The sequence below is a fragment of the Protomyctophum parallelum genome, assembly GCF_964188405.1.
Source record: "Protomyctophum parallelum genome assembly, chromosome: 9".
NCBI classification, from domain to species: Eukaryota; Metazoa; Chordata; class Actinopteri; order Myctophiformes; family Myctophidae; genus Protomyctophum; species Protomyctophum parallelum.
The window spans coordinates 2,867,434-2,880,383 of NC_139706.1; the positions used below are offsets into that span (position 1 = coordinate 2,867,434).

At 43.4% G+C, this 12,950-nt stretch overlaps 1 protein-coding gene across 3 annotated transcripts in view; it reads left to right on the forward strand.

The window, feature by feature from the left end:
* Nucleotides 1–3,983, forward strand: part of prkd2 (protein kinase D2) — a 59,201-nt gene extending 55,218 nt beyond the window's left edge. For all 3 annotated transcript variants that reach the window (XM_083773546.1, XM_083773547.1, XM_083773548.1), the window contains 2 exons: nt 1,464–1,549; nt 3,612–3,983. In XM_083773546.1, coding sequence (XP_083629672.1) covers nt 1,464–1,549; nt 3,612–3,842 — 317 coding nt within the window. In that variant the 3' untranslated portion in view covers nt 3,843–3,983. The remainder of the gene's footprint in view (nt 1–1,463; nt 1,550–3,611) is intronic.
* The last annotated feature ends 8,967 nt before the right edge of the window (nt 3,984–12,950 follow it).

Here is a 12,950-nt window from a genome sequence, read left to right on the forward strand (position 1 = left end):
TGTGGGACCCAGCCTTTCGTCCAATCAGGATAGAGAGTCAAAAACGAAACCTAAGGTTTTTTGACCCCCAGGGGTTAACTGGGGACAGGGAGGAACTCCTTATATGGCCAGCACACTCTATAGTAGGGAGGATCATCACAACAAAACAAAAAAATAAGTGATATTTGAATTAAGTGAAATCACTGAATATACCTTTAAGCATTATGTTATATTTTAGCAGATCTACAAGCTTATAGCCACCGAGTGGCACGCTACGAGCTTGTAGGTCTGCTATTTTTTGAAAAATCTTGAAAATGTGGCCCAAATGTTTGAATATATCTTTTCAGAGCGAACATTTTTAAGTCAAATCTTTGCTTTTGGGGGGGGGGGGGGGGGCTGGAACAACATATTTTCAGATGGGAGTCCGCGGCCAAATACAGATAATTCTGGGGGTCTTTGACATGAAAATGTTTGAGGACGACTGACATAGAAACATAGGTTTTTTTCAGAAAACTGTCAACATTTAGAAGGCATTTGTAGAATGCTCAATCTCAATCGAAACAATCTGTCTTGTTTGGCAGCCATTGTTTGTACAAATATTTTCTTGGCAGCTCAACTGAACCACCAACTGTATGTTAATTAGAAAACGAATTAGAATAGAATGCCTGTCATCAACAGGTGACTACAGACAGTCCTAATTAGATTTCCTGTTTCTAACTTCATATCACATTAATCTAACTGAACCAGGACAGGATGCTATTAATATATTTTATAGGCTCTTGGCATGGTTTGCTACAGTGTAATTTGTGTTATACTCTATGGGAAGGCATGTCTAGGTACAGTAGTCCTTCATGTCCTTTGCTAGACAGTGTTGTTTTTGGCAGCAAATTTTGATTTTTGGTTTTAGTCATAGTCTCTTCAATAGTTTTCATTTAGTCACATTATAGTCACCTGGAATGTTTTAGTAAATTAGTTTTTACTAAATGTCATGAGATTTTAGTTGACCAAATCTACAGTTGATTTAGTCGACTAAAATGTATTTTGGCAGGCCTTGATGCCATCTTGACTGTTTTTTACACTTGCTGAAAATAGCCGATCTACAAGCTCACAACGCGCTGCAGTGCGACGCGTTGTGAACTTGTAGAGCTGCTATTTTCAGCATGCAACCAAATGTAAAATGACTTATACTGGATCTCTTGTCCACTAGTCCCTTCCTAACATTTTAGGCTAGTTTTTATTTGTTGACGAAATCGTCAGTATATTTATTTAGTCTTAGTTTTAGTCACCATAGCTTAGTTTTCATTTAGTTTCCATTTCGTTTTCATCAGTGAAAAAAGGTAGTCGACGAACATTTTTCGTCTTTAGTTTTAGTCGACGAAATCAACACTGATGCTGTATTTGTGTGCAGTTTAGTATTTTATGGAGGATTCACTGTATTCTATTTCACTGATCATTGCCTGTTCCGTGTTCTCTCGTGTTTCCAGCGATCGACCTGATCAACAACCTGCTGCAGGTGAAGATGAGGAAACGCTACAGTGTGGACAAGAGTCTCAGCCATGCTTATTTACAGGTACCGTATTGTGCAGAATGTGCCATTTCACATGTTCAAAATGTGTACTAAATCTATTGAAAATAGCAGATCTACAAGCTCACAATGCGTCACGTTGCGGCGCATTGTGAGCTTGTAGATCGGCTATTTTCAAATGGCCGAAATGTATAGGGTTGAAGGGGTTAATGTATGTTTTCTAATCAAAATTAAAATCTCCAAAGTAACTAGTAACTAAAGTTTTCAAATAAATATAGTGGAGTAAAAGTAAAAGTATTGGAAATACTCAAGTAAAGTACAAATACTTCAAAACTGTACTTAAGTACAGTACTTAAGTAAAAGTACTTCGTTACTTTCCACCACTGTATACACTGCTTCTGAACGTGGTGTCCCATTTAGTCATTCCGTCAATTCTTCCCTCACACTTATTATTACATAATCATCTAATCGCAATTATTTGACATAATCGCAATTATTTTGTCGTTTCCATGTTGAAAGATGTTATAAATAAAAAAAGCTGTATAAAAAGTATGAAATGTATAAATGCCAATAATTTCTTGGTATATTATCATATTATTTGTCATATCTTGCCCTGTGCACTTTTTCATCACGAAGCCTAAATGGCAAACAAGACATGTAATTTCTATTCATATGAAATGTTCCCATTTCCAATGACAAAAAACACAATTAAATCATCAATCGCAATTATTTCTGTGACAATTAATTGTCAACCTAAATGTGTAATGGTGACGGCCCTACATTCTCCCCTTGTGTAAGTTCTAGTGTCCACAAACACCAGCTGCGCATATTTAACCTTTTAATAATGATTGATAGATTTTATTAGGTAATAAATTCAGACGCAAATAAATTTGGGTACTTACACAATTTAAATCCTAACCAAAGACATACTTATTTCCAACGTGGTGAGTCTGCTTAGCTTCTTTGGCTTTAGAGAGACACATCAAAGAGTAGGGGCCTGCGTTCACTTTCTCTGTCTCCATCTCTGGGCCTGGGCTGTTTTCTGCGGCATGATTAATCAGTTGATTAATAAAAGGTTAAATAAAACATTTCAGATAAGTTCATGTGTCATGTCGCATGTGGCATATAACCACAGCTTAACCCATTCTGAACGGGCACCCATTTTGGTGTTGGCATCATGTTATGCTTTAGCTATTTAAAAATAGCAGATCTACAAGCTCATATCGCGCCACCGAGTGGCGCGATACGAGCTTGTAGGTCTGCTATTTTTGAAAAGAATTGAAGAACGACTGACATTTTTAGAATCTGATCTCAGATCAGAATGGGTTCGTCAGACCAGCGTGTGTCCGGCGGAAACCTCGTATGAATCTGATCTCAGGTCAGAATGGGTTAAAGGGTCTTTCAAACGAGAAGCGAGGAACGCATGCGTTGTTGCCTGGATCAACGACGGGTCTCCTCCAGGTCTGCTCTAGAGGGGCGCAACAACACAAGCGTAAAAACTGTATACAGTTCTGGTGAGTCGTGGGCGTGTGCACAAAACGAGCATGCGCGCAACAAATTCACGGGCCGCGCTCACGTAAATACGCTTGCGTTGCTCCAATTTACAATTACAATGTAGGCATTTAGCAGACTCTCTTAATCCAGAGAGATTTACATTAAGCAATAACAGAAAGCATGGCATACATATAAAAAGTAGTTATGTAAAAAAAGGCAGCGACATTTTGGAGGGTCAGTTTCCTCTATCTTTGCCTAGATATTGCAGTTTCTATTCATGCGCTTTCAAAACAGATTCGGCATCCACACGCTAAACTTTCACATCCCTTAAAAAAAAATTTTTTAACCATAAAATAAATACTATTTTCCACTTAGAGGGGGTTAGGGAATAATGACATGAATGTGTTGCCCCACAAAGTAAAGCATGGTGTATGTTACACACACACACACACACACACACACACCAAAAAAAACATTACTGGATGATGTAGAGTGATTGAAAACAATTTCGACACTGATCTAATTTCAAAGCTGCCCGAATGAAATCCACTCCTCTGTCTGTCTGTCGTACGGCTCTGGCTTCTCATCACTGCTCTCTGGTTCTGTCACACAGGACTACCAGGCCTGGCTGGACCTCAGGGAGCTGGAGACCAAACTGGGAGAGCGCTACATCACGCACGAGAGCGACGACATCCGATGGCAGCTGTTCGCCCGCGACCACACCCTGCCCTACCCCCCCCATCTGATGGCGCCTCCGCCCGCGGCGGCCTCCGACGAAGAGGACGGCGACGGCGAGGACGACGCAGACATGCAGGGCCTCACGGAGAGGGTCAGCATCCTCTGAACACCATCCAGGACCCTTCAGAGAGTATAGGACCACTAGTGAGAGGGTTTAGCATCCTCTGAGCACCATCCAGGACCCTTCAGAGAGTATAGGACCACTAGTGAGAGGGTTTAGCATCCTCTGAGCACCATCCAGGACCCTTCAGAGAGTATAGGACCACTACGGAGAGGGTCAGCATCCTCTGAACACCATCCAGGACCCTTCAGAGAGTATAGGACCACTAGTGAGAGGGTTTAGCATCCTCTGAGCACCATCCAGGACCCTTCAGAGAGTATAGGACCACTAGTGAGAGGGTTTAGCATCCTCTGAGCACCATCCAGGACCCTTCAGAGAGTATAGGACCACTAGTGAGAGGGTTTAGCATCCTCTGAGCACCATCCAGGACCCTTCAGAGAGTATAGGACCACTAGTGAGAGGGTTTAGCATCCTCTGAGCACCATCCAGGACCCTTCAGAGAGTATAGGACCACTAGTGAGAGGGTTTAGCATCCTCTGAGCACCATCCAGGACCCTTCAGAGAGTATAGGACCACTAGTGAGAGGGTTTAGCATCCTCTGAGCACCATCCAGGACCCTTCAGAGTATAGGACCACTAGTGAGAGGGTTTAGCATCCTCTGAGCACCATCCAGGACCCTTCAGAGAGTATAGGACCACTAGTGAGAGGGTTTAGCATCCTCTGAGCACCATCCAGGACCCTTCAGAGAGTATAGGACCACTAGTGAGAGGGTTTAGCATCCTCTGAGCACCATCCAGGACCCTTCAGAGTATAGGACCACTACGGAGAGGGTTTAGCATCCTCTGAACACCATCCAGGACCCTTCAGAGAGTATAGGACCACTAGTGAGAGGGTTTAGCATCCTCTGAGCACCATCCAGGACCCTTCAGAGTATAGGACCACTACGGAGAGGGTTTAGCATCCTCTGAGCACCATCCAGGACCCTTCAGAGAGTATAGGACCACTAGTGAGAGGGTTTAGCATCCTCTGAACACCATCCAGGACCCTTCAGAGTATAGGACCACTACTGAGAGGGTCAGCATCCTCTGAACACCATCCAGGACCCTTCAGAGTATAGGACCACTAGTAGTGAGAGGGGATAGTGGGGACGTGACCTCATGGGGCGAACGGAACCCCTGGGCAGCAGGAATGGAGATGGGGGGGGGGGGGGGGGGGGGTGCGACTGAGGTGGCAGATGGAGGTTAGATGGTTAGATTAGTGATTGAGGATTCCAGGAGGAGGATGAGGCTTTTACTGAAAAACTATGATCGCTGTATAGATAAATCAAAGAAATTGTTATATATGACATTGCCGTAAAGAAAGATCCCCCTCCATTATTTCCTTAGCTGAATGGGTAGAGAAGGCCGTCTGGAGAACGGGAAGGACCCTGGTTCGCGCTCCGGCCCCCGGCTATATGTCGGAAGTGTCCCTCTATAATATGCAAGTCACTTAATAACGCTCATGACGTCATGACCATCGGAGCAGCCATCAGCTGGGTGAAGCTGAAACGGAATAATCCCCCGGCGGGACGAAACGTTTTTCCTTTGCATTCTGCACCTGTCTTGATGTTTTCCTATGCCAACCTGTTTCACTATACGCAGACTCCAGAGGCACCGCATGGGCCATCTACGACGAATAAGTACATTTTGAGCGTGAAGTGAAACATTTTAAGGTCTTCGTCCTGGAATTGTTTTTGACAAAAAAGAAAGTGCTGCTGCTGCTGCTGCCACTCTGTGCTGGAGGTTTCACCTATGCATAGACACCACGATTGTGCATCTCTAGGCCCTGTAGTTGTGGAGTTATAACTTAATAATATTTTTTTATAATTTAGTTTGGGCATGTAATATCAGGCAAACATTTTTAAAGGTATATTTTTAAAGGTTTCGTTTTTGGCTGTGGGGCCCAGCCTTTCGAGTCAAAAACGAAACCTAAGGTTTTTTGACCCCCAGGGGTTAACTGGGGACAGGGAGGAACTCCTTATATGGCCAGCACACTCTATAGTAGGGAGGATTATCACAACAAAACAAAAAAATAAGTGATATTTGAATTAAGTGAAATCACTGAATATACCTTTAAGTGGTTTATATTTGTTGTAGCCCCAGCACACAAATAATTCCTTCTCGGAGTTGTTCCCATCCCTCCGCTCATTTCCTCTTCATTGTCTTCATCATTTAATTATTTATGGAGATTGGTGCCTTCTAAACCCCCAAGGCTACTTGGTATTCTAGACTTAACTTATGTTCTAATCACAGCGCTGCAAATCTCAATTTGGGTGCAAGGAATTGAGTCAACACTCTGTATCAATATGTTCTTTAACAATGCCAGACACAACTAAAGGTTGACAGTCTGTTACATTCTGTGTGAATGTATAAATTATAGGCTCCCAATTAGGCTTACAAAGAAGCACAACTCCCAAAATTCACCTGACTGGAGGGATTAAGAGACAAACAAACAATTTTATGTAGATGGAGAATGAGCAGGTGTGCAGCGTGTCTGCTTGTAAATACATTGAATCCCTTTGAAGACATTTTTATGTGGTGCCTGGAACTGCAGAACCTTCCCACCGCTGTGGTGAGGACCGACTCATCTCCTGTCCCTCGAGTGATCAAAGCCCTTCTCAGTGCCAGTAATTGTTTCAAGTTTATCGGAAAACGTCATTGCATAACGATATGAATTATGATGTTTTCTTATACAATTCAAGACTTGCAGAGGCTCTGGCTCAGTCTTCGTCTGCAAAGACATTTATGTTTCACTCTGAAAACTGGAATTGGAGTGTTGATGTGTTCATACTTTCTGTGGATTTGCTTGATGGAACTCGTTGCTCAAGGGTTGGACTGAAACCTGGCCTCAGGCTTTCTTCTCGAGTGGACAATGTCTGTCCGTCGACAGTCATAGACCCGTATTACAGCCGTCGGGTGGAATGTGTCAAACAGGCGGTTATTAGCTGTGACGGCTATTGTGTTGTTCATTCGCTCTCATCCACCTCTTCAAGTGGTAGTCAGATTGCAGACATATTGTTACCTCGTCTGTGGTATCCTATTCTTTATACATGCCCTCGTCTCGTGGACCCTAGTGTCCCTACTCTGGGCGTGTCATATGGTCTTATAACATTCCCTGAAAATAGGCCAACGTTCGGTGAGAACAGCAGATCAGAAGCTCACGATGCGTTCGGAACGTGACGCATCGTGAGCATGCAAGATTGGCTAACAACTCACCAGTGAAATGGAGCCTTCATTCAGTGACTGTGCTCCGTAACGATTGATATTACAAGAGTAATAATAATACAGTAGTGCATTTGGAATGACTTGGACTTAGAAGCAGGTGGTGTCGAGACTGTGGCGAGCAGCCAACTATCTCATGTCAATAAGTTGCATGCTCATGTCAACTAGGGGTGCGTTCGGAAATGTGCCCTGAACGCACCGGTCTCTTGTCTCTTGTCGTTCGTTTATTCAGTGCACTCGGTGCGTTGTCGTTCGAAAGTCCAGTGCGCTGCGCATCGGGTGTGCCGAGTGCCCGCACTGAGCGACCCTACCCCGAAGCTGTGTCCGGTGTGAATCGGTGTGATTGCGTCACAGCTGTGGTCGTTCGTAAATAAGGCACACTGAACGCACTCTGTGACGTCACCGCCCACCACACTCAACAAACTGACCACATTCCCGGTGCGCGTTTTCCGAACGCACCCTAGATGTACTTACCGTTATAGATGCAGTATACTTAGGGTGGACTGCTCGGCACACGTAAAGTTTTAAATTCATGTAGTGTCAACTATGTATGTATAGAACTTATGACATATGGATGGAGGATTCTAGTATTTTTTAACAATACAGAACTACTTTGAACAATATTGTTGTTTTTTGTGTATGAACTGTCAGAACCCCCCTTTCCCCTTCGCCCCGTTTATTGTTTCTTGAACATCTGTTATCATTTGTTATAATAAGCAATTAAGCATGCATTATGCTATCTCATGGAATAAACAAAGCTGTCAAAATGTAACATGACAATATCTCTCAGAATAACTACATACATCCTATTAATAATTTAGCAGACTGTCTGTCAGTCAGTCAGAGTACCCCCCCCCCCCTATCACATTACCCACACTGAACATTATTTGCTGTTCATATATTCAGAACGGGTAAGGACTAGTACTTAATAATTCACAAAGCCTCCTCAGCTCACTCCTCATTTAGAAACGCATGCTTACGTAGTTCCGTTGTTTGTTTTCGTTCCTTGGAAAAACAACTCCAAACCCTGATCCCTAAATTCCCTAAATAACGCCAAACTGAATATTTAACTACAATTGTAAGCCTATAACTCTAAAAGTCATGTCTTTGTATTGTAACTGTAAAACATCTCTCTTGTGTGGGGACCAGGAAAAAAAATGTTCACAATGTTTATTTACCAAATTCTACTATACTTGTGGGGACATTTGGCCCTCACGTCATGTGTAGTAATTCAAGTACAAAATCACACCCGTGTGAAGTGAGGGGCACTTTAACCCATTCTGACCTGAGATCAGATTCATACGAGGTTTCCACTGGACACACGTTGGTCTGACGAACCCTTTCTGACCTGAGATCAGATTCTAAAAATGTCAGTTCAAAAATAGCAGACCTACAAGCTCGTATCGCGCCACTCTGTGGCGCGATATGAGCTTGTAGATCTGCTATTTTTAAATAGCTAAAGCATAACATGATGCTGACACCAAAATGGGTGCCCGGTCAGAATGGGCTAATCATCGTACAACATATGCCGATTTGCTCAGACACATATTTGGGACGTAAATTCAACGCCAATGGCATTTAATGTTTGTGTTCACTATAGCCATTTATAGGACGGGCTAGCTCAATAATACAAAATAAACTACAAAATAAACTAGAACTGCACTCTGTCGAGTGCCTATACTTGTCGAGTGCAAGTACTGTCGACCGCTACAAACTTTCAAATCTCAGGCTCTCTGTAAAACATTGAAATTAAATACTAAAGTCTGGTTATAACTGGCTGTCAATGGTGACGCAATTACGATATGTTTCAATATTGGTTGGGTAACAGCAGGTAACGTAGGTCTGTATACATACATACCTACGTTGAAAGTGCTATACTGTGGTCGGCTGGCCTTTTTATGCGTATGCTCGGAGGTATACTAGATGTTGATGGTGACCTAATTAACACATTCTGACCTGAGATCAGATTCATACGAGGTTTCCGCCGGACACACACTGGTCCTGATGAACCCATTCTGACCTGAGATCAGATTCTAGAAATGTCAGTCGCTCTTCAATTTTTCAAAAAATAGCAGACCTACAAGCTCGTATCGCGCCACTCGGTGGCGCGATATGAGCTTGTAGATCTGCTATTTTTAAATACCCAATACCAAAATGGGTGCCCGGTCAGAATGGGTTAAGATATGTATCAATGCCAGGTTATAAACTGTTGACGTAATAAAGATACAGTAGGTTTCAGATTACATACATGTATACATACAGACATTGCCTTTAATTCACCCGACACTGAAACGTATCCTAATTACGTCACCATCGACAGCCAGTTATAACCCGACATTGAAACATCTAGTATATATACCTCCGAGCATAAAAAAGCCAGCACGACCACAATACTTGCGCGCTCTGCTTGCGCAAGTAATAATAATAACGGTACAGTCAAATGTTACGCTGGAATTATAACACAGAAGCCCCAGTGGCTTGTTTCCATTGTGGTCCTTAGTTTAACCCATTCTGACCTGAGATCAGATTCATACGATGTTTCCACTGGACACACAGTGGTCTGAATGACCCATTCTGACCTGAGATCAGATTCTAAAAAATGTCAGTCGTTCTTCGATTTTTCAAAAATAGCAGACCTACAAGCTCGTAGCGCGCCACTCGGTGGCGCGCTATGAGCTTGTAGATCTGCTATTTTTCAATAGCTAAAGCATAACATGATGCCAACACCAAAATGGGTGCCCGGTCAGAATGAGTAAAAGAACCCTATGTATTATTATTCCTTTCATATTTCTTCTTCTCTGCTAGAAGTATCTTGATCTCAGAAACTATTGGGTCTTTTTGATGAGGGGTAACCCAGTACCTTCCATAAAGTTCTTTCCCTTTTTTCTCGCCATCATAACCAGAACCCAGTCTGAAGGGCGTTGGTGTTGTTTACTGTTTGCTGTTTCTGTTTACCGTAGGCTATGTTCAGTATCTTAAAGGAATTGTTCATGTTCACTCCTAAACATTCTTTTCTATCAATTACTTGCCCCATGAAGCCTTGAAATAATGGACATGTTTTTGTCGCGTTCCTAAGGCAATCATTTGATGACTGGCTCATCGGTCAATAGGAGACAACGGCTACTGTGGTCCATGTGAGGCGTTGACCAGCTTTAACCCAACCCTGGATCTGATTGAGAACCACATTGATTAGCTCTCGGTGCACGCTGTGTGGATCAAGGAGTTCAGACAGACACTGTGCTGGCCTGCTGGGGTCTGGGTATATCACTGTCCCCATCCTCCCAACCCTGGAGAACTGTACTCATGCCTGGGTAGAATTGTCTCCACCAGGCCAAAGGCATGGGGAGAGAGTTTTGCACTCCGTCCGTCCGTCTGTGATCAGCTAATCTCCGGCACCGTTAACCCGGTCGATGCCAACTTTTGCACACACACTCCCTGGATGCCAACAATGAACCAACATTTCCAAAACGGCCTGTTATAGCGCCACCAGGAGGCCGACTTTTGAAAAACAATTTGTTTTTATATTACTACTCCAGATTCTGTCCAAAAATCCTGCATATTGTTACACACTATCTCTATAGTCATGTGTTCAAGATGGATCTGTCCGATATTTCATATTCCATCCTAATTGGCTAACATTGGCTTTCAAAGTTTGCAGGATTGGCCCTTGTGAAACAAAAAGCCTCAAATCATGAAAGCAGTGTGCAATTTACGTGAAATATTCCACAGACTTTCCTACTAGGCTGAGGAATATATCCCTCCCTTTTCACATTGGCCTGTTATAGCGCCACCAACAGGTGGGTTTTAGCAAAACACACATTTTTGAACACATTTTTGGAACAAAATGCCTCAAATCATCCAATTGCCATCCCTTTTCACATTGGCCTATTATAGCGCCACCAGGAAGCCACAACCTGAGCTGGCCTGGTGGAGACCTGTGCCCCGAGGGGCACTTTTTCTAGTTATTTATGTTATAGTGCCTCCTCAACTTCATCAATAGGCACACTTGATTGGGCAGGGTATTTGTTAGCTAATTCATTCATTCATTCATTCAAACCTTTATTCTCGAGAGACATTGAGGTTACCCTCATTTGCAGTGTCGTTGAGATACAGTACGACATAATACAACATTTTCAAAGCAATAAACAAAAACAGAACAGATTAACCGAACAGCAACATTTGCTCATCACATGATCTAAAACATGTTTAAAAACAGTTGCAGACACAAATTGACCGTATGTACAGTAATGGGAGAGCAGATCTTTCATTTAATTTAAGCTGTAGGTCATTCCACGTGGCTGGCGCACTAAAACAAAAGGCGGTTTTCCCCATCTCTGTGTTTACATTTGGAACCTTTAGTGTGAGCTATATGTTACACTGGGATTCCAATCCAGCAGCTGGAGCTTTAAAATACAACGGTAAAGTCCCATCAATTGCCTTAAAAATAAACAGATACCAATGTTTATTTCGCCTGTCGGCCAAGGAAGGCCCAGCCCACTCTGTCATCATATAGGAATTAGTGATGAGTTCTATAAGGTTCACCAAATATAGATCGCAGAGCAGAGTGATAAACTGCATCCAAGGGCTTGTTGAGGACAGAAGGAGCAGCATCTCTATAGATGACCTTCTCCATAGTCCAATACTGAAAGAAAGACTGCTTCAATAACTCTTGATTTTCCTACATGGAGTTGGGAAACTAGCCCTGTTCCGGTAAAAAATAAGAATAGAATAATAATGTGTACTTGACAGATAACTGTGACACAGAGGGTATAGCTGCTGTTTGGTAATAGAGCGGCGCAGTCCCTCCCCCTTTCAGAACAACGAACGGCCCAGGAAATGAAAACGCAATGCATTTCCCCATAGGCAGTTTTTATTTAATTTATTTAAAGACCTTTTAAGCGAGGGGCACGGTGGCACAGTTGGTAGTGCTGTCGCCTCACAGCTAGAAGGTCCTGGGTTCGATTCCCGCTGGGGACGCTGTGGGCACTGGCGGCGTGTTCCCTCCTCCGCGTCATCAGTGCCCATACCCGAGGCGGGGGTTGGCGATAGTGTGGAGTTTGCATGTTCTCCCCGTGTTCCCTAGGGTAGATACCCTCACAAAAACATGCCGTAATCCTGGTCTCTAAAACTACCTCCCCCTGGCCAGCCGGGGCGCCTGATGGAGGGGAAAGGAACTGGTCGGAATAACGTGTCCCTTCCACGCGCTACGTCCGGCCGGGGAAATTCCCCTCTGTCAGGTGAAAAGAAGCAGCTTGGACTCCTCATGCATAGAAGGAGGCATGAGGTCAGTCCGCTGCCCCCCCAGGTTGGCAGAGGAAGTGTAGCGCCCAGGATTACATTAGATAATTGGCACTGGGTGAAAAGAAAAAACTGGGTTACAAAATTGTGGGATAAAAAAAATAAATAATAATACCTTTTAAGCGTCGTACGAAGCCAACTCTCACACACAATATTTCGGGCCAAACAAAGAATTAGAAAGTAGAAAAAAACGGCAGGTTACAACACTTTTTTTGTTGTTGTTCTTCTTTGTAATTATTTGTTTGGTCGTGTGTTGTCATGATTTGTCACGACAAGAGTTGGCTTCGTACGACGCTTAAAAGGCCTTTAAATAAATTAAATAAAAACTGCCTATGGGGAAATGCATTGCGTTTTCATTTCCTGGGCCGTTCGTTGTTCTGAAAGGGGGAGAGACTGCGTCGTGACACCAAATTTTGGTGTCCAAATGCGGAAGTGCAGCTGGGCTTTAACATTGGGCGCTCGGTTGCACGGGGTTTCCTCGTCAATAATCCACGGGTCCGCCCCAGCGCTTCAACATTGGAGTGCATAGCTGGCCCCTTGGGAACGCACCATTATGCCTATTTTGACCAAATCGTCCAAATCTGCCGATGTCATT